Source organism: Astyanax mexicanus, chromosome 4 (assembly GCF_023375975.1).
Source record: "Astyanax mexicanus isolate ESR-SI-001 chromosome 4, AstMex3_surface, whole genome shotgun sequence".
Classification (NCBI taxonomy): Eukaryota; Metazoa; Chordata; class Actinopteri; order Characiformes; family Acestrorhamphidae; genus Astyanax; species Astyanax mexicanus.
Genome location: NC_064411.1, coordinates 38,349,238 through 38,372,268, shown reverse-complemented (window position 1 = coordinate 38,372,268; position 23,031 = coordinate 38,349,238). Strand labels below are relative to the sequence as shown.

Here is a 23,031-nt window from a genome sequence, read left to right as displayed (position 1 = left end):
TAATCTTCATTTTTAGAATACATTTTAGATGAGTATTTTTTTTATATATATTTTGTCTGTCCTTGGCACTGCTGCAACATTGCAAATTGCCCAGCTGTAGGACGAATAATGATAAAAATAATAGTGTGTTAAATTTGCAAAGAACTGCTTTGTGCATCTGGTAAGACATATTAGTATTTAAAAGCATGTAATACACACCATAAACCGAACACCAACAGGCAGTAATGCAAGACATTTTATAAGATGTTTATTTTTGATTTTTTAATAAAAGTTGTTTTTTTCTTTCACAAAAGAAAATGGTCCAGCAGTACACACAGAAACATAGTACATCTTCTGCATTCAGGCAAACATGTTGTTAACATTAAAAGAAAAATCTAATGAGGTTTTGCTGAAGACAGGTACCCACAGGCCTGTTAACAGCATACATTTATTTATATTTCAACATACATATCGTATTTGGTATATTCTGCATCTGTGCTGGCTAAAGTTGAGGCACTGATCTTAAAGAAACAGATTATACAGATTATAGCTCATGCTGCCTATATTAGCAGCTGACTGTGCAACTTGTGTACACCTGTATATGGTAGTGCCTCTTGCAAGTGTTTTTTTTTTTTTTTTTACAGCTTAGAATATAATAGGGCTTTGCATCTGTTAAAGTGCTGTTGCACACAATTATTCCAGTGGTTCCAAACCCTGGTCCTGGAGTCCAACCAAAAAACACAGGAGTATTTCCTTTAGCTCACTTTGAAAAAAGGGAAACCTGGGATGTTCCTACTGTCTAATCTTAAACTTTGTTATCCTGAAGTTCTCAGTACTACAACCCAGATTCCATGCCCTAGGAGTTCACCAAGACCAGAATTGGGAAGCACTACTGTTCCAATGCCTTTCAGTCATTCCTTACACTCATATTGGCGTTGCTCTCCATTCCTTTCCCTCCGTCAGAGCTCGGGGTTGATGGATAAATACACTGTAGCGCACCCCCTGGTTAGCAGCTGCACGCACAAAACCACTGTTGGCAGTCATAGTGACGGCTCGCAGTGAGTCCCCTGTCCCGAAGATCATAAGTGACCTGCGGTTCACCTTGGAGCTGGTGACCAGTTTTCCTGTGCGTTCTGAGGGCTGGTCAGGCACTATGGTCAGCCTGGCTAGAAGCTCCTCTGCACGCGCTTTTTCTCCAGGCCCACCTAGCGTGTCCAGGATAACTTGAAAGTCATGAACTGCAGAATGACAGGCAAACAGCTCCTTGCCTTTCATAAACTCTTCAAGCTTGGGCAGGACCTTCTCCTGCCTTTCCTGTGCAGCCTGCTCCGTCAGCACCTTCTCCCTAAAGGTGTAGTGGCAGTTCCCATGGCTTAGAGAGGACACGTAAGTGATTAGTGTGGTGATGTCTAGGTTGGCTCGGTTGCAGACGTCCACCTTTACTTCGGTGGGGAACGACAAGCTGGCCACGATAGTATCTCTGTCCACACGGGTTTGCATGAAGTCTGCATCTTCGTCATCACTGCCCTCGTCTTCTTCTACAGCCTCATTCACTGCCTCCTGCTCCTCTTCCCCTGAACAATCATCCTCACCTTCTTCCTCATCATCCTCTTCTTGTTCATCATCCTCTCCCACTCCAACCACAGTGTTCACAGCAACAATGTCACCTCTCACAGAGATGCCCATCTCCCTGAGCCTGTCAGCCATGGGGCTAGACACACCATTGTAGAAGGCAAAGATGATATGGGGGTTGCAGTATTGAACAGGCTGTTGTCGGCTGGCCTCCAGAAAGTCTTCAGCCTGATTGATCACGCTTTTATCCCCATACTGACCACGGCCCTGCCAGATGTTGTGCAAGGCCTCCGCCTTGCGTCCAATGGACTTAACCCAAGTGTGTCCACCATTGGCCACCACATCCACCACTAATGTCTGCTTCTGCCCATCAGGACCCTCGTAAGCGAACACATGCAAAACACTGACAACATTCTCTATGCTCTCAGCTGATTCAACGATAGCTCTCAAGTGTGTGAGGTTGGTGCTCTGCAGGTGAGACTCTTTAATTACGACTTTCCCGGCTTCTACTTTCTCTAAGAACTTAAGCTCAGCACGAAGTTTGCTGCACAATTTGGCTCGTCCTTCCACCTCCCGGGCCTGACGGTTGCACAGCAGGTCCACCCGTTCTAGCAACTCCTTGGCTGCTTTGATCTGTTCTTTGAGCATTGGACTGGCAGCCATATCTGTCACATTATTCCTAAAGCAGAAAAAAAGAACAAAGAAGTGTACTTGAACAGGAAAGTAATATAATTCAATACAGGAAATAATCACCACAAAACTGTGAACTACATTACTGGCACAAGTACCACTGTCAGTATCATTTTATTGAAATGTTAACCTTCAATAGTATAATTGTGCAAGATATGTTGTGGATAATCAGAATACATCCATTTTTAGCTGCATAAACTGTAGGGTGTCCTGCTTTTTTTTCTCCATCAAGATAAACAATGGATCCAGACCCATGTTCTCTATGAAAATGAACCCAAGCAGGCCCTTCTTATGTATGGGTCTAGTCTTAACCCTAAAGATCTGATGTGAATGAAGGTCAAAGACTAAGCAATCAGCAGCACTCCTGCATCTTTGTGTCACTTGTTTATTACATTTTTCAGGCATCAAATAAACGTAGCACAAAAAGAAAGGACATTTGTATTTGTTAGATAATTTCTATGTTGTAACAATGCTTCTGGGCAATAAATCTCTTGCCACTTGAAAACCTGTGAAATTCCTTTTTAAATGAGTGTGTGGGTTAGTGCTTTTAAAATTTTTAGGGGTGCAAACCACAAAGTCATCCCAAAAATGCTTGTTTCTTACAAATGTGGCACCATTTATAAGGGAAATGAATATGCTTTCCAACAGTGGTAAGGTTTATTGCTAAGAAGCAGTTACAACAAAAAAATAATGTACCAAACACAAATTTCCTTACTTTGTGTGCAATGTTTAATTACTAATATGTGTCTGCTTGGCTGGAAGGAAACCCTGCAGCTACACTGGCTGTTGCAGATAAGACTGTACACCCCAGCTCTAATGGGCCACAGCGCACAGGCACACGAAACAGCACCGGGGTGTTCTGTCGAGTTATGCTACCCAGCGATACGTGCTTCCTAAAGGCACTGCGCATGCGCTTACCTATTTTTTGTTATTTTTCTTTTTTTCAATAATGATTAGGTTTTTCTGTATTTTTGTTCATTTAACAAGTGTAAATGACAACTAATAATAATAACAACAACGACAAAATGTATATTATTTAAAAAATACAAAAGCAGATTCGAATAACCTTTTAATACCATAATTTAACTCTGAACCAGTGATTTAGGATATCCAAAAATAGCACATAGACTTCTAATGGTAACATGGTATAATATTGTGCTTCTTTTGTATTTTTAGCTTTTCAATATACACTAGGAAAGCACGGTTTGACAAGGTAGCACAACTCGACAGAACACGGGCTTTACAGAACAAGTCCTTAGTAGTAGTTGTAGTAGTAATAATAATAATAATAATAATAATAATAACAATAACAATAATAATAATGTTCTGAGCGGTGGTTTCGTATCATTTTATGTTCGTAGCTGTTGTGATTTATTGATTAAAATTACGAAGACACAGAGGAATTAACCTAATGAAGATTAGTTAAAATGCTTGGAAGTTACTTACAGATGGAACCGTAGGAACAATCTGTGAAAATAATGATTTTGAACTAAGACTGACAAGTATATTAGCACCTCATATTTAGCTAGTTTGTGGAGAAATCTCGCTGATTATAGTTATTTTGCTAGTAAGCAAAAACATAGACCAGCTGTAGGATAGCTGTTAGATTAGCTACGTTGGTAGCTTCCACACGGATACAGCCTTTATTCAATGTTACGTATTTTAAAATTATGTTGGTTAATGGCAGTTAACTAGTTAGCTAGCTAAATTAGATGAGCTGTACAAAATCAGCTAAATAGAGATATTAACACCCCGACTGAAACCTCTCTCTGTCTCTCTGTTGTAACGCATTGGCAACGCGTTAGTTAGCCACCTCCAGCCCTGTATATCAAACCTCAGACACCCTAACAGAAGCGGCAATACCGCTAATGAAATCTTCGGTATCACAGATAACGATATAGAGAAGTCGTAAAGGCCTCACAATATTAAGTGAAAATAAGTGTAGAAAGCAGAGCAACACTTACAGAAAACACTCCCAGCCACAAGTTCCGCTCTGTTCTGCAGTAAACCGCGGCAGACTCGCTCTGTACCGCGTGTAGACCGTTAGTGAGGGAGAGTACTGCCCCCTGTGTTGGAGTAAAGGTGCTGCATCAAGAAATAAAAAAATAGTAGTCTATCAGTTGTCATTAAGTTAAAAAAAAAAAAAAGTTAAAAAAAACCGTAGACTCCTCTAAATCTATTGATTTGTTTTGAAAATCTTCTACCTGCAACCCAAAAGATTATTAACCTTTATTATTAATTTTGTTTAGTTTCATCTGTTTATAAACTGATTAGTTAAAAGTAATCAAGAGTTTGCATAATGAAAAGTATCATTGTCACACAAGGGAACTCCAAATCCCAGAATTCCTTGAAGGTGATCAGTGCAAACCAGGTACACCTGTTGGCATTGGTATACAAAGCCATGGCAAAGCAAGCGCCTTGTAGAACCTTTGATTAAAAGTAAGTGCCATGCAAGAAAGAAAGAAAGAAAGAAAGAAAGAATAAATAAATAAATAAATAAATAAATAATAATAATAATAAACAAAAATAATCTCAAAAGTATGTAAAGTGAGAGAGATCTCAAAATAAATAAAAAAAGGAAAAGATCCGAGTCGCTGCGCTTTCCTCCAAGCGCGCTGGCTACTCGGCAATGCTGCATCAGCAGCAGCTCGAAAAGAAGCGTGGCTGACTTCATATGTATCGGAGCAAGCATGTGTTAGTCTTCACCCTCCTGGTGTGTTGGGGCATTACTAGTAATAGGGGGAGTCCTAATGAGTGGGTTGGGAGAAAATGGGAAAATTTTGAAATAAAAATTATTAAAAAAAGGAAAAGATCTAAAAAAAGAAAGTGAAAAGAGTGATCTCCAAAAGAAAGCAAAATAGAGATCTTCAAAAAATCTTCTTATTTCCGTCTTGCTTTAAAGTCCTGTTGTTAATTCTGTAAATTCAACCATGAGCTTTTGTTTGTCACAGGACTATCAGAGATTGGACCCAATAACAGAGAGGATGTGCTGCAAGTGTACACATTATTTGAATTAAATCATGCATCCACTGTAAAACCTGTTTCTTTTTAAAATTTTACTATATTTTTGTGTCTTCACCAATTTTCCATGGAGTTCTAATCTAAGCAGTTTTTAGTACTTGGAACCGTATAGATGGAAGTAATTACCACCCACCTCTGCATTTGGCAAGTAACTAACTGTCTGTCATTACTGGAAAAGATTTGGAAATAATGTCTGAAAGAAAACTATCTAGTGGATTCAGGTCTGCAAAAGAGATACACCTCATCTGTAAGAGAAGCATAGCAAGCATAATATTACCAGTTATAAACTTTGGCCAAATTTTAAAACAGTGTTTTAGTCAGCTGACAGTTGCATGGGACTAGATTTACGGGAACATTGGGATGCTCAAGCCTTCCGGAAATATTTACAGATAAATAAACTACATGCTCAACTTCACACATAAACAAACTACACGCTCAACTTCGAACATGCTGCAGAAAGCCAGCTGCTATGTAGAACAAAATGCTGACTAAAAGCAGGTTAAACACATTTCAACATTAAACATTTAGAATCAAATAAACAATAACATGAATGTTTCGTCATGCATTTTCTGTACCTGTTATTTTCAGTGTTCATTTAACATCACAATATGCTGTAATAGATCTTTTTTATACACATATTTAGTGCATCAAAATGAAATTGTTATTAGGCATGCCTCTCAATATCTGTCAGTTAATCCAACTGCACAATCACATGAGTAGACTTTTTTTTTATAAAGAGTAAGTTAGTTCATTATTTTAAATCTCACCCACAACTCTGCAGAAAACACTTTGTTTGGACCATGCCCGCATTAAACTAGATACTACATTATGGGGGCACAATTCCAGAGAGATTAGGCCTAGTTTTGGACTGCACAGCATTTTGAATGGAGATTCAAAATGAAATAAGTTATGATAATAATGAATTGTAATTTATTTACAACAGTTGTCTTACCAATCCATTACTGATTGTGAAAACTTCACACCTTACGCAGCTTGGACTGTGTGCCTCTTCACTTTTCCTCCAGACTCTGGTCCCTTGATTTGCAACTAAAATGCAAAATTTAGTGATGGTCAATGATTTAATTTTCCAGCAGGACTTTGGCACTCTGCCGACACTGCCAAAAGTACCAATTGGTCTAATATATTTATTTTTTATTGGCTGTAAACCATAATAATAAAATAAATAAACACTTAAAATAGATCGCTCTGTGTGTAATACATTTATATGATATATGAGTTTCACGTTTTGAACTGAATTACTAAAATAAAGTAGTGTTTCAATGATATTATAATTTTTTGAGATGCACTAGGTCACACTGAATATGTGTCAAGAACATGATAAAATATTTTCTGTCTTTCAAATAAGTATGTATAATTAAATATACATTGTTTATTAGTACAGTGATACAGAATACTTATTGTACCTTTTGGCTGGTTAAATGGTACAAATATTTACTTCCTGCTGTTAGAAAAGACTTTGGGGAACACATCTGACCTTCTAAAGACCAATATTATAGCTTTGAGTGTACAATTATGAAAAGTGTACCTTTGAGTACAAAAAGTACCAATGTCAGACCTCTGTTTTTAGTGTATGGGGTATATAATCCCACATTTTACGTGCAGGATGTATCATCTTCTTGTATTATGTTACCTAGAGAAAGTGAATTATTTATTTTATTTAAATTAATGTATTTGAAATGAAATGAAATTAATTTACACTTTTAAACCGTTAAAAAAGGAAGAAAAAGAAACAGATGAATCAGCAATAAAGCTCAGTCAGCTGCACTGTCAGCAGCAGGCCGGCAGGGTGCGCCTCGATTACTGTGAATCAGCGGGTTCAGTATGAAGTAGAAATCACTGAGTGTTTATAAAGCTAGAGCTACAGTCAGCGTGGAGAACTTGAACTGTCCGGACTCGCACGCGGAGTGATCGTTGTGCACGAAGTCATTATTAATTCATAAAACTCGCGTTTGGATTTATATTTTTTATGATTATATATTTTTTATTTGTGTGAACAGCTGCTTAGAGATGTTTTAAAAAGGTGGATTAGCTAGTTATTAGTTATTGCTTGTGTGTTTTTGCACCGCGACGTCCACGTTTCGTTAAAATAGTTATTTTAAAAACTGAACGTATCATTGGTTTTTATTATTTGTTTTATTTCTCTGAAATTGTGCGCGTGGTCGGAGCCGAACGGGATCGAGGGAGCGCGTGCGCGGTCCAGTCCTCCCAAACGTTTTTCCTCTTTTTCCCTTTTTTCTTCTCTTTTTTCATGCTTGCTCTCTCTCTCTTTTTCGCTGCTCTCTCTAACCATAAGCCAAGCAGCTGCACGTTCACGTTGAAGGTTTTCGTTGTTTTCGACATGCTGCACCTCGTTTGGAGACATTTTTAAGTTTTTTTTTTTTTTTTTTTTTTTTTTTTTTAAGCTGTTCAGTTCATTTCCAAGCTAAATCAGACTGAAGACTGGGAGTTATGGATGTGTTATAGCGCAGAGGAGGAGGAAGGAGCAGCTAACGGTGGAGTTTATCGCTTCTTTCTCTTCTTTTCTTGCTCCCCCTTGTCCTCGCCTGGTCCCCGCGGTGGTGTGCGTGGAGCGCGTGGAGGGAAGCAGCGGGTAGATTATGCTGGGCGCTGGGCACCATGGGGGCGAACAGTGGCAAGCAGAGTGGCAGCGAAGGTGAGTGAGGTAGTGAGTGAGTGAGAGAGAGAGTTTGAAGGCTGGGCTGGGGCTCTGTTCAGAGCTGGGTTCAGCGTTTGGTTGTACAGTCATGGTTGAACTTCTCCTCAATACTATTCTTGAACTGCCTTTTTCTTCTTCTGTACATCTCTGAAGACTGCATGGTCAGATATGTCCATTCTATGCTTTGTAGTTTGTGTCAAATGGGGGATTTTGTATTTTTTTTTAGGTTGTTATCTCGTTAACTCACTAAACTTCATAATAAACTCAAGCTGGTTGAGCTGGTTGACCAGTATGGGGTACCTTTAACCCTTTACAGGCCTTGAAACGTACACTGACTACAAGTGTAGATAATACAACAATAGTAAAATAGGTTATTCACATTCTGAAATCTTTGAGGGCTTTGAAGACTCCTACAGGTTACTTAGAGTAGTTTGTCCACAATCTTAATAATTTCAGATTAGTAACAGGAATCAAACCCAAATTCTGCAAGTTTGAAAATAGACATAAAAACTAGACAAACATAACAAAACAAAAGATTTGGAGGACATGAAATGTTTGATTTGTATTCAGGAAATACCGATTTTAAAATAAAGTTTAGGAATGTGGCAATTTTATCAATGTTAAAGTTGATGTGAAGTTGCAGATTTACTTACGTTTTTTAAAATTATTTCTATTACGATTACAGTTTGTACATTTGTAGTAGCCTTTATTATCAAACATGACATTTTTTTATTTAAAGCTTGAATCGAAATCTTCAAGATTTAGGTATGTAATATGAGGCAGAAAATTGACAAAAATTATGGCCTCTTAAGGGGTTAATACACTGCCAGGCCAAAAAAAGTCCCCACCTGGATTTAACTAAGCAAAAGATGTGGGTTGTTTTGCTGCAGTTGGCCAGGTCTAGGTTCAGCAACAGTATGTGCTGAAAGAATGAGGTCAGCTGTCCACCTGAGTATACTGAATATAGACCAGGTTATTCCATCATTGGATTTTTCATTCCCTGATGGCACGGGCATATTCCAAGTTGACGACAATGCCAGGATTTATCGGGCTGAAATAGTGAAAGAGTGGTTCAGGGAGGATGAGATCGTCATTTTCACACATGGATTGTTCACCACAGAGTCCAGACCTTAACCTCATTGGTAATCTTTGGGATGTGCTGGAGAAGGCTTTGTGCAGGGGTCAGACTCTACAATCATCAGTACAAGATCATGTTGAAAAAATAGTGCAACATTGGAATGAAATATATCTTGTGACGTTGCAGGAACTTGTCGAAACACACCACACAAATTCACCACAGTGAATGTGTGCCGTAGTCAAAGGTAAAGGCGGTCCCATGAAATATTAGAGTGCAATTTTTTTTGGCCTGGCACTGTAGTTGAGCTGGTTTGCAAGCATGATCAACTTATTCTAGCTAGATTCCAGTATGTTGGCTAGCGTGACCAATGTGGAACATCATGAAGCTGGTCAATCATCATGACCATCATGGCCAAACTGGTCATGCTGTCAATGGTCAACTAGTTTGTTTTTGCTGGTCAACCAGCTTAGTCTTGCTGGTCAGACAGTTTGGTCTTGATAGCTATGACCAGCAGAACAATGCATTACCAAAATCAAATGCACCATGCATTATGCTAATTAGGAGCTTATTAACCAGTTAGGATAATTTAGGATAAGTTTTCACATTGAACGCAAGCTTTTGTCCACTTTGACCAAGTTTAAAGACCAGCTAAGATCATCTGATACCTAAAAATTAAGATGATTTGTTCAGTTTGGGGGGAGTTTTTTTGCACTTTGGCATTGTCGGAGTGTACACTATAGAAAACATACTTTTTTGTTAAGTTGTAGATTTCTTCTAATGAGACCTGAGTTGGTCTATAAGCAAGATCAAACTGACCAAACTAGATGAACAGTATGACTAAGCTGGTTTGCAGGCATGATCGTCAACAAGCTGGTCAACCATCATGACCAAAATCCAAAGCAGCATATAACTATGCTGGTCAGTTATATAGCTCACCATCATAGGTTATGTTTTCACCTGCATGATTGTAAAAGACATGGAGGGACTTGATGGATTAGCTGGTCTACAAGCATGATCAACTTGACCAAGCTAAGCAGCCGGTATGACCAAGCTTGATCAGACAGGATCATGTTAGTTGATCAGCATGACCAAGATTAACCAAGCTGGTTGACAATCATCACCAAGCATGACTAAAATCAAATTCATCACACACTATGCTGGTCAAGAGCTTGTCAACCAGCTATCTTTTTAATTGGATTGTTGAGCTGGATTAATTCTCAATGACAGGAACAGTATGTAGAAGAACTGTGGGTATACATTATAGAGGCCATGCTTTGGGTTTTGAGCTTTTGGTTCATTTAGTTAAGTGGAACACGTCCAAAGTCTGCAGTGAACCAGGAATGTAAACTGGCCAGTACACTCTCAAAAAGGATTTTATTTGAAACAACCTTTTAAAGGTTATTCAAAGGCTCTTACTAGAATGGACTGTTCTTCAATTAACCAATTTTGTAAAGAAGATGTGGATTTTCTTGTTTTTTTTTTCTCATTATTTTTGGACTGGAGAACAATCTACCTTATCCTTTCTTTTTTCCGAACATCTCTGAAGACTGCATGGCCAGATATTTTATCCTATGCATTGTGGGGTTTTGCCATGTAATATATACAGTCTTTTTTGAGGGATGTATGCTGGTCAGTACACTTTCAGAAAAAGGTGGTGTACAGCACTCAGTGTATCCAATATTGCAGTAAAATAAATAATGTTGGGTATATATAATCTGCGTCAAGTAAATATGTCATGAAAAATCAGTACAATTTCGATTGTATCACAAATTAATTGAATTTATTTAAAAACATTTAGTCAATTCCTAAGTGTACTGAGTATCATGAACAGTGGGATTTTACTGCCACATTGCCCATCCCATCCTCAGTCAGCAGTTTCAAAAGTATAATCAAGGAAATCACCAAACTGCTGGACTGTTAAGAACAGTAAACCCATACAGAACCAACAAGTCACAATGTTTAGTCCTTCTCACGAAGTGAAGACAGGCACTGAGTCACTGAGCGCTGGGTACCATGACTGGCAATTTGGCCCAGACTGTGTTTAGAATATTTCATAACTATCAGCGCTGGTGCCAGAGCCCTCTCACCCGCAGAATGAGCTCTTGGCCGCGCCGGAGGCTTGTGGTTCACTAAAGCGCACCAGATTTCTCAAGAAGGTCAAGGTTTGGCTCGTCTCTGGAGCTGGCACTCAAAAAGCATGGCAATAAATTTCCAGCGAGATGGTACCACAGCTCTGGAATTTCTAAAGTTCATATGGTCCCACCTATCATTACTGTTTGCTGTGCCCTGACAGGTATGCAGCTTTTTTCAGGAGCAGAATGGGCTTGGAGGGTAGGGATTACTGACTTATTCAACTCTTTATTCAAGTTTTTAAGCATTTTCTACTGAAAGAAACACTTATCTGAAGCTGTGATTGATCAGATCAGTATCGATCTATATTAAGATTGTATCATGATAACAATTATCAAATGCAATATTGTGTGACTAGACCTGTCACAATAAATACGTATCGTTTGGTTTACAGAAATTACCTTCATAATTTATTAATTTAGAATTCTGAATTCATGCAATGGGGAAAAGTGGCAAAATGAATGAAACTGCTCAGTTTTTGGTATTCATCCTTCAGCCAAAAAATGGCTATTTCTATAGTAGTATTGTTTATCCCATTTATTTTTGGGACAATATATTATATAATATGGTAATACCTATCGTGACAGGCCTATATGCAGCCCTGCTCTACAGCAGCTTCTTCTCATTTCTGACTTTGGAATCATCAGAACATTGGCATCACATAAGGCCATAGACCACAAACTAAATTCTTAACCATGCTGGTAGACTCCAAAACCCTCTGTCTCCTGCTGACAGGTGTTGAAAGAAGTGCTGCAGCTCAGCAGACATGAGGATACCTCCATCCTCTCTGCTGCTGTCAGATGTGCCAGGCAGAAGAAAGAGCTGATTTCTGCGAGCCATGAATAGAAAGCTTCAGAGACAAAAAAGTGTTTTGAAAAAAGTGGTTTCCTCAAACCCCAAAACTGCTAAGAGCTTAACTTTGGGAATTGAAGCGCGCCACAGGACTTCTTGAAAGAAAAAGAAAAAAAACTCCTGGTATGTTCAAGCATCAAGTGAAAGTGCAAAACAACTTTCCACAGAAATTTTACTTATGTTTTGTTCAATTGTCTCTGCTTTTTGTCACTGTTATATAGCTGTTACTTGTCCATTTAACAACTGAACAGCTATTTTGGTTCCCAAATGTGAACGGCAGTCATTTTCTCGCTATTTTTCATTTATTTTACATGATTCCTCCCTTAGCCTGTGCCTATCGCTGGTTAACAGAGTTACCAAAAATTAAGATGGCAATATCCCTCAACCAATAAGTTATAACTTTTACTGAACTGCAGTTTTATGTGTTGATTAATATATAATTTTAGCATTTATATCACAATGTGCACTATGTGCACATGTGCAATAATTTTCTAAAACTTTTATACTGCTTAATACAAAGACCAAAACACACTTTTATTTTATACTTCATATGACAATATCGACCCTATACCATTTATTTTACTTTGTAAATTTTGCAAGCCTCTCTCAGATCACATGCAGCACACATTAATTTAGCAATTTTGCAATAACAAAAATAGCTTATAATTCACATTATCATTAACCAATGTTAAAACATCTATCCACTCCAAATAGCTGACAGAGTCAGGCACAGTTTAGTCTCCAGTAGCCAGCTGAGCTAATTTAACTAACATTAAATTTAAAACGTCAAATTAACCTTAAATTGCCAAATAGGTCTCACATTTCCTCAATTCATAGCTGAACTCAAACTGTAATTCAGTCTGAAACTGAAAAAGAAAAGCAATAGAAGACCCCAATCCTTAAGTTTAACACAGATATTTTCCTCAAGGTTTATGATAACGTATTATGACATAAATGTTTTTTAATTTTAATCCCTTAAATTATAGTCAATTATTCTGTTAAAATGTATCATACAGTAAACACTTTGATTTATTAGTATCTGTTTTGAAACTTGTGTACTTTTGTACACTCTTCAGAGAAGTACTGAGAGTAGAATAGAAAACTCTTTAAGGCAGGTAAACAAACGTAAAACAGTTGCCTAAAGGGGTATACAGCCCCCTAGTATTGAGCTATAGAGCAGTGGAAGAACTTTGTTCTCTGTAATGATGGCGCTCCATGTAGTGCTTTTGGGATAAGTCGGAGGAGATTGGGGATAAAGTCTGATATGGTGGTTGTCATCCATTATACTGAGCTTTGTCATTGAATGGAATCAAATTCTTACAGCAATGCACCGTCTACACTGCTCTTACTCACTTAAATCACACCTTGTTATGTTAAGTTGAAAATCTTTACTAATATACAAAATGACACAACATCAGTCAGTGGAAACCAAAGTCATCACATTGAAATCATAGGCTCATTCAGTTTCCACTAATTTCAGCACAGCAAATCATAATGTCATTCAGTAGTGTGTATGGCCCCCATGTGCCTGTATGCACTATGCCTGGGAATGCTCCTTATGAGACAGATGTCCTGTGGGATGTCTTCTTAGACATGTACAAGGGCATCACTGAGCTCCTGGACAGTCTAAAGTGCAACCTGGCAGTGTCAAGTAGAACAAAACATAATGTATCACAGGTGGATTTAGATCTAAAGGAATGTGAGAACCTGTCATTGGCATTAATGTCATCATCCAGGAACTGCCTACACACTCTGGCCACATTGTGCTGCACCAGAAGGAACCCAGCGCCCACAGCACCAGCAGGTCTGACAATGGTGCTGAGGATTTAACCCCTCTGAGTCTGCGATCCTGTGTGCGGAATAAACTGCACTCATGTGGGGACAAATTATTTTAGATATTTTAGGACCTACCCCTTCTGGTGTTCTCTGTTAAATGCTAGTCATGCTAAAGGTAACTTTTGTATTGCTCTGGTGGCAGTGCTTCTCCTGAAGGCCTGATGTGTGTCCTGGTACCTCCACTATGCTCTTGAGCCACTGTAAACGTTTTCTAGAGGATTTTAACTACCTGTTCAAACTGGAAGGGCGTTAGGTTCCATTGCATGCTACCAGTACTGATAATGACACCAACAATATGCAAAACTGGAGAAGAATTAGCAAGGAAGGTTAAGGAAAGATCATTTGTCTGTGGCTACCATCTGCAAAACCATTCACTTTTTGGGGGTTGTCTTGCTCTTGCCTTTTTGGTGTACTTTCATCACTTTTGTCACTTTCTTTTGCGCTAAAGCAGATGACTCACAATTCACAATCATTATACTTTGCAACTGGGCATATTGATATCCCAAGTTTAACTCACTTATTTTTTGAGCAGTGTAGTAGAAAGCCTTCCATTCACTGAGCACACATTGTTTATATTCTTTGTTCCTAATAACCTGATTGATCCTGTGGGTTAACACTTGTGCGCACCTTAGCACTGAGCTATTCTTGTTCAGCCCTAATGGTGCACTTTGCTGGTGGGCCGTGCATGGGAACGAAGTGCGAGCCTGTGCAGATCCCATTATTAAAATGTGTTTAGCCAATGAATCTCACTTAGAGTGAAGCCTACATTCTTTAGAGACAATAGACAATAAACAATGCTGCTGATGTAACTGGACGTCAAATTAAGAGCTAAATGCATGAGAGATCTCCCCTTGGTCCGGCTCGTGTTTTTTTTTTACTGCCCTGTTTGATAAATGCACCCACAAATTAATGCACTGATATCACTCTGAGACTATTTCATGAAAAGCAGGTCTGTTTACACAGCAATGCATGCTTTTTTTCTCCTGCCTGGTATGCGGGAGCTCCCTCTGTCAGACCTTGTATGGTCAAATAAAAAGCTTACGCGAGCTGTGGAGGTGTTTGCGCTTGTAGTATTGTTGTAAACATACTTTATAGCAGTGTAGCTTTGAAGTGTAGCTTTGAAGCACATCTTGAGCTGTGTTTTTTTCTTTTTCTTTTTTGAGGAGCTTTTCCACCACTCCGTCATTGTCATTGCCTATTCCAGATGCACAATAAAACCTCAAATAGCCTGTATAAACAATTATTATTATTATTATTATACTGTTGTTACTTTATTATTCAGTAACAAACTAATGCAAACTGTGAAGCTAAAGCATGATTTGCAAGTTTAGTAGCTGACAAAGATGAAAAGTGTGATCCCACATTCAGACCCCAAGAGTTTAAGGGGTTAATGGCATGAAACTAACATGTGTGATTAATCAGAGTGCTTCAAATCACATGACTCTTCTCTTGTTTAGTCCAGTTTGTTGGTCAAACTTACAATCTTTGTCTTTCAGTCCATCTAATGGGGGATGCCGGCATGATTGTATATGTTTGTGACAGGCAGGAAAGCAATGCAAGGCATTTGTTGGCAAGATTTTCTAATTGTTGTTGCTGCATGATACGTATAAAGTAGAATATTATAATTATAATGCAACATATTATGATGCAGTTCCCTTTGAAATGTGTGGCTTGTGAACTAAAGAAGTGACACTGGAATGAAAACAGTAAATTAAAGCTAGAAACCAACAGTTAGCATGATGTCATGGCTAACTGTAAACAAAGCTAAACTAGCTAAATATGTAAACATGGAAAGTAAACAGTGATTGCAAGCTATAAACTAACAGTTTGCATGATGTCATGGCTAAATAAATAGCTATGTAAATATGGAATGGAAACGCTGAATGCAAATAAGCAACTAACAGTATCAGAAAGTTAGCAACTGGCAGTTAGCATGATGCTATAATAGCTAGCTGGATAAATAAATATGTAAGCAAAGTTTATAAACTACGGCTGTGTCTGAAATGTAAGAAATGTTGCCTACTCTGACTGGATTCTAAGGCAGAAAGACAGACAGTCTTGTCTGAATTTAAGTTTAGTAACTTTCTATTTATATTGGGTGAAAATGCTAACAACTAATGACAACACAGACAAAACGATCCTATCTAGAAGTGAGCTATTGTTCCAGTGTATCAAAATTTTAAGATACGCTGCTGCTCACACAATCTCATTAGAAGGTAGTATAGTGATAAATGTCTTAGTATCTGACTAAAATATATATTAATAGTAAAGTGTCTGTGCTGACATTGCCAAGGCATGGACAGCTCATTGCTAGATATGAGCGAGTATCTGTGTTGCTATTAGCTTTTAGCATTTTAGCCCTATAAAACAAAAGGCCAAATTACTAAATTTCAATTTAGACCTGACAGTGTGCCCTTCTGCTTTAGAAACCTGTATAAACAGGCAGCATTTCTTATGTTTCAGACATAGCTGATACCTTGGCAATGTCTGGTGTATTGCTTTTTGCTTTTGTGCTTTGGTTATAGGGCACTCATCACTACACAGTCTTTTAATACAGCATGAACAGCAATTCAGCTAGCTAACCTAGCTACTAGTTCTAGTTTCCGACACAGTCTAAATGTGTAAAAAATTAAAATGTAAATCGTGAATTAATATTTTTGGTTGCTAGCTAATCTAGTATTAGCTAACTAAATATGCCTTAAAGTAAACAGAAGCTAGCCACCGTCAATTAGCTAGCACAACTATTTAATAACCTGCAGTTTCACTTGGCCATACAAGAGTGTATCTTTTAACATAAAGAGATTTATTATATATATATATATTTTCTTATTTTCCAAAACTCATCAGGAAATAAATAGTGTATATGACAAGGTTCAATATTTGGCTTGCGTAACCTGCATACTTAATTCATCAAAACACCCTCACATTACACAAACAAAGGAATATATAGCAATAGTTATATATGTGAAACTTATACATGGTTTACCTGATTTTACATAAAGCATAGCAATATATAAGGTATCTTACTGGGTTTGGGGCAACTAAATAAATAGTTCTGCTAGGAAGAGCCATTGGGTAACTGAATTTTTCAGTCAAGCAGTTGAGGGTTTTTTAAAAACTAAAAAATACATTTTGAGTTGGGTAAAGTCCTAAAATTGTATTATTCTATTGCAACAGCTAAGAGCAGCTAACGTTATATATCTTAGCAGTCTTGTTTCACAATAGTACATGTGTTTATGGATATATAAAAGTAGAATTATTGGAAGTAATGATGACAAAATATTATGCTTTAATAAGTTTATTTGTTCTGCTCTACTGTGACAGTTTAGATTTTTTCAAACGCTGATGAATTGCACTCGGATACTATTTAGACAATATCACAGTTATCAAAAATGATTGAGTTAATGTCCATTTATTGTTCGATAAGTCGATAATGTGATTATCATGACTGGCCTAATTGAGTATGAGAGTCTTGCAATGCTTTGCACCAGTTGTAAGAACATAAGAATGTTTGGTTCCGGATAAAATATTGGTTCTGCATGGTCCTGCAATGTTAATGGTTCTTCTCAGTATGCTTTGTAATGCCAAAAAAACAAAAATGTGATTAAGAAATAATATATAGCATGCAGCCCCACTTGTTGGGTAAGGCTTCCAATGTGTTTGCTTGTAGGCTACCGTTTGTACTGTGTGCACCATATGAACCCAAATCTCTCCCGTTCCCTCTCTCTCTCTCTCTCTCTCTCCATCTTCTTCTTTGTCTTTCTCTTTGTTCATTATGACTACCATGTGCCATAGCAGTGAGCAATGTTGCGGTGGGTGTCCTGACGTGTCCTGGGGGGGTGTTTCTGTTTCTCTCTGATTGCAGGGAAGGCCAGTTCCAGCATTTCCTCCGACCTGAGTTCAAGTACGGATCAGACGTCCACCAAAGCTCCAAAGAATGCAGCTACCAGCGAAGGTAGGGCATCTGGTCCTCATTAGCTGTCACTGGCCTGCCTTTTCTTTTTTCCCCTCCTTCTTTGCCTTGTTGACTATTTTTGGAAAAAAAATAGGCCTTTTTAAAGATGCTTTATAATGTCACTGTCACTGTGATTATCGTTTTGGGTGGAGCTTCTGAGTTGTTTTACTTTTTTCTTTTTATAGATTGTGTCCTGGTACGAGTTACCAGTACTAGTCAGATTTGATCAAATTTGATCAGCCAAACCATGTCCACTTTGGCCTTCTTTATCGTAGCACGGCAGATATGAGGCTAACATTTGAGAAATAGTAGAACGCAAATTAGTTCTGTAAATACTTATCAGCAGCCTTTTCTCAACACACTCTAGGCTGTTTGGTTTAGATTGAGTAATGATTGTAAGATGTAAAAAATGAACCATGTAGCTGAATGCTAGAGGGAGCCATTTTTGACAGCTGGCATTGGGCCAGTTTCGGTTCGAGTGGGCTGTTGGAAATACGTGGGCATATGTTTGAACTCATACACCCTGAGATTATTAAAAACAAGATTTGGCTGAATAATGACTAGTGTTTTAGCAGAGGTCTTGGCTAATAAATAACATATGAGGAAAGCATTAGACTATACCATTCTTTTTTTTTTTTAAATAAGGGGAATTCTGATGAAGGGTCAATGGATTCTAAATGATCTCCTCAAGAGAAAAGTAAAGAAAATCAGATTTAGAATATTTATTTTGCTAGATAATTTAATCTGATATTTATTCTGTTTTTGTCATTGTCTTTTTGTTAGTAATATGATTGAGCACTGACTTTGTGCTTAATTAGACTTTTATCAGTTTCCAGCCTCATTAGTATGCGATTCAAATGGTATTTCTGGACATGCAAGTATTTAGACTTGGCTATTCTTGGCATTGTAATTTTTGTAAGTTTCAGTCAAGATCTGATAATCTGAATATAAGATATCAGAGCTTGTTGGCCTGTCAGCTAACATCATCTGCTGACTAGGTTAACATGTTCTGTTCATGTTGTAGCTGAATAAAAGTGCCGCATTGGTGTGAAACAAATTTTGACCCTCTGCTAACGAGATATCATAGTTAAAGCAGCATTATGTGAGAATTAGTATTTTTCTCCTGCAGTTATGGAGTGTAACTCTTCTTTACACTACTACTAATGTAAATATCAATATCAGTATGAGTGCTCCCTTATGGACAGCTGTACACATGCATTTGTTGACAAGTTGAGAGATACAGGACTGACATCTGAAGTGGGAGAATTATGTGGACTGAGAAGGTAGACAGTAGAGCAACATTTTAGGATTTTTTTGGTTTGTAGATGCAAGCAACAGACTGAGCAAACAAATCAGCTTAAAAAAGATTTAAGAAAGTGTGAACACAACTTCTGGATTCTGGGTTACTAAAAATGCTTATTTTCAAAAAGCTTTCATTGCTTTCAAACCATTGGTCTGTAGTATATTCATAACCACTCCGTGATTGTCCTTGCCCAACTCATTGTCGCCAGAAAAACAGTGCCTGAAACAACAATAACAGTCTGGTGTATGTGGGGCCTGGAGAAGGAGGGGTGGAGAGAGTGTGTGGAGTGTGTGGAGGGAGGAGAGAGTGTGTGTAGCTCGTGGAGGGCGGAGGTTTGTTCTCCAGGGAGGACGTGCTAGGAGCCAGGCTGCGGTGTGTGTATGTGTGTGCGGTTGCAGGCCGGAGTCCATCTTACTCGCCCCCCTTTCCCACCTCTTCCCCTGCGGTGCGGGGTTCGTCCCAGTCTCAGTCTGCCCGCCGTCGATCCGCAGTAATGTCAGAGTAGCACTCTGGCCGACGGCCTCGGACAGGCTGATTTATGGACGCTCCTTCCCGCATCAGCAGGAGGGAAGAGAAAGGCTTTATCCTTCACGACATAAACTTAGCTCAGACTGTGCTTTGCTGGCTACGAATACGAACTGCTGTCATTATCAACACTCTGCTTGCCAGAATAGTGGAGTTGTTCTTAAAGTGTACATATATTGGAAAAACATGTATATTTTTTCAGTGAAGTACTATGTTTATGTACTTTTAAGGATTTAAAATTCAAAATTCACACCCCTGTCTATAGTATAAAGTTGCAAAAACTGCAGGTTGTAACAGTTCAGCTTAGAGCAGTGTAGCTCCACAAGTTTTTGAACTTTGAAATTGATTGGCAAATCAATTAAACAATGTGCTGTTAGTATCATCATCACAATAGTCACATTGCAGGATGTGCAATGTCACTTAAGGCAATTAAATCAAACACGTCATGTTGCAATGTTTTGATTCTTGACACAAGAAGTAGATACACAGCGTCGTCTCTGTGTCTGTGTGAATGACAGGCTGCTGCTGCCTGTGTGAGAAGTGCGAGGGGGAGGGGGAATGAGAGGGGAGGGGCAGGAGTAAACACAAGGTAATGGGCACGTGCCATGCGGTTACCTCGATTCACGTGCTTGTAAATTGTAAACACACGTGTCTAAACCTGTGCACTTCAGTTCAGCACAGTTTTGCGCAGATATTTCCAGTTACAACTGAATTCACACTTTTAATCCCAGAAAAACACTCTTATTTACCTTTTAAAGAGGCATTTTAATGCTTTAATGCCTGATTAAAGGGCCGATTACTGCGATTATTGCGATATATGTATATATATAGCCGAAAAAAGAACGATTGCAATGTCATTTTTTTCAATATCTTGCAGCCCTAATTTGCTGTTTCTGGCTGTCAGGAACAAAAAGCATAATTGCAGCTCTGTCTGTCACAATGACTATTTTTAAAGGTTATATTATAGCATATAATAGCATAATAATGCAGTTGTATCCTTTCAAAGAACAGTCAAGTTTTTATTTAATTGCAGTGTTTTTCACTGCATAAATTTTGTAGTGGTGGCCCAACAACATGTATATCCTCTATGTCAAACTGAGATTCAATTTGCTGGCGAGGCAGAAACATCAACAGTAAGACATATTTTTTACATTTGCCTACCTATATAATATAGATAACACTGAATAAGAACATAAGGCAAAATCTTTCAATACACAAAACATGGGCCTTAAACAGGCCATTTAACAGCTCAGCAGCTATATGCTGGTGAATATGCAGTATAGATAAATGTGCATATGGCAGGATTTACCAATGTTAACAGGAAGGGGTGGGACAAAAAGTCGAAATTGTGATGTATCGTTTTAGTTTGCAATACATCATTTTAATTGAAACATAGGCTAAGACTTGCTTTCAATTTGACTTACTCCATATTTCTTACTCCACATGGTGGCGATAATCAAATGAATAGAGTAAACCTGCGGTGAAGAATATTGGTTGCCAATTTATGTAAAATTGACACCACTAAATATGGAATTCATTTGGGAATATTTTATCCTTTTCAGCAACACAGTGAAGTATCATTGAGAATTGTCTTTCACAATACCAAATATTGCAGAATGAGAGAATAGTGATATCATTGTTATTGTGGGCAGCATATCCTCATTATATCGTATCATGAGATGCCCTGTGATTCCAGGTTGTTCTTGGCTGGTAATGCGTGTCCATTCAGACCGATTCTTACTGCAGAATGATTCAGTCGCTTTGTCTTTGTAGAAAACACAACAGAAACTAAATTTCTTTTACAGGAATACTATACTATACCACTTTTGGACATTTTGGGGATTTTGTGGTATTAGCTGCGTTCCAAGGGCTAGACTTCAGTCAGGGTCTGAGGTAACACTGTAGGACTAAAGGCTCCTTCTCACTAGTTTATCACACATTTTAACAGTCTAAAAAGGCATCATTGTGATGTCAAAACAAAGAATGAAAAACCTGCATGCTTCACAGAAATAGATCATATTAATAAACTCACATTTTAAAACATTGAACATTTTCTTAGTGTACTGAGAATGTGTGCTGAGAAATATGGACATGCAAGGGCTGGAAGGATACAGGACACAAGTTGCATCCTCTAAATTGATTGATGCAGTCTACCTCACCTGTAGCTTTTTAAATGATTATTTCCAACAGGGCTGTTTTTGGTTCTGTACTGTTCCATTGATGTAATAAAAAATACATTCTGATTGGCTGCCCTGTTTGTGCCCTGTTCTAAAAGCAATCTTGGCTAAAACAGGGCTTATATTGGTGTTAAACTGCTGTAAGATGCATAGGTGTAAAAATATATATTGATATGTTGATGCATTACAATATTATTATTATGTTTGTAATACTGTTGTGTTACTTACAGTATTAGAGTATATCTCAGTATATTGACTTGTTCTCACTGTATTATGATACACATCATATCTCCTGATTCTTCAGGTTCATCAGGCCATACACAGCCCTAAAGGGCAGATACTACATGTAGAGCTGGGTAGTATGGTGATATTTTATCTTATCATGTCAACAAAATGCTTTCATTAAGGATATAATCAGTGCTTATAGAACACTGGCCTATTTGTACATTTTATTACATTTTAAATGGATGATGTGCAGCAATATTTGAATAGCAGTTTTAAGAATCTACCACTGTTATGATCAGGAGATCTCCGGTTCGAATCCTGTTCATGCAGCTTGCCATCAGCTACCGGAGCCCTGAGAGAGCACAATTTGCCTTGCACTCTCTGGGTGGATAGATGATGATCTCTCCCCTCATCACTCCAAAGGGTGATGTCGCTCAGCACAAGGCATCTGTGAGCTGATGTATTTGAAAAGAGTCGCAGCACTTTACTCCGAGAGTGCTGTGAAGCTACTCTGCAATGCTGCATGAGCAGTAGTTTAAAAAGAGGTGGTGGCTGACTTTACATGTATCTTTTCGCCCTCCTGGTGTTGGGACAATATAAGTGATGGTGGGAGTCCTAATGAGTGTGTTGGGCTGTGTACATTTGGAATTAAAAATAATATATATAAAAAAAGAATCTACCACTGCTGCTTTGCACATTTTGCCTGCATATCAAAACATATTAATAAATATTATGTTTTGTGAAAAACATTGTCCAGCTCTGTCTATATGTTAGCACGTACAACATAGGTGGTGGCTTTTAGACTGTCCAAACCAATATCTGAATTATATCGTAGACTGAAATTATGAATTATATTGTGATATAAATTTTTGCTATATCGTCCTGCTCTAACTGTAAGGTACTCTACTGTATATAGTAAATAATGTTACTTTTTTTTAAATCACACTGATACCTAATTCAAAATGGTCTGTTTTTAAAATTGCCAAAGTTTCCATCGGCTGACTGTATAAA

The 23,031-nt window shown here is 38.1% G+C and overlaps 2 protein-coding genes across 7 annotated transcripts in view; one reads left to right on the top strand and one right to left on the bottom strand.

Annotated features, from left to right (window-relative positions):
* fbxl7 (F-box and leucine-rich repeat protein 7) overlaps window positions 1-23,031 on the top strand; it is a 151,188-nt gene that overhangs the window by 82,997 nt on the left and 45,160 nt on the right. For 5 of the 6 annotated variants that reach the window (XM_049478530.1, XM_049478533.1, XM_049478531.1 and 2 more), the window contains one exon: window positions 17,701-17,790. Coding sequence is in view for 1 of the 6 variants with exons in the window: in XM_015602254.3 (XP_015457740.1) it covers window positions 7,900-7,936; window positions 17,701-17,790 (127 nt within the window). In the remaining 5 variants the exon portion in view is untranslated. Of the gene's footprint in view, window positions 1-7,158; window positions 7,937-17,700; window positions 17,791-23,031 lie in introns of those variants that run through there. The other variant, XM_015602254.3, reaches the window with a different exon arrangement.
* c4h7orf25 (chromosome 4 C7orf25 homolog) lies at window positions 233-4,306 on the bottom strand. The gene is made up of 2 exons (XM_022679158.2): window positions 4,206-4,306; window positions 233-2,230 (listed from the first exon to the last, which is right to left on the bottom strand). Exon 2 carries the CDS (start codon window positions 2,212-2,214, stop codon window positions 904-906), a length of 1,311 nt encoding a protein of 436 aa, XP_022534879.2. The 5' UTR covers window positions 2,215-2,230; window positions 4,206-4,306; the 3' UTR covers window positions 233-903.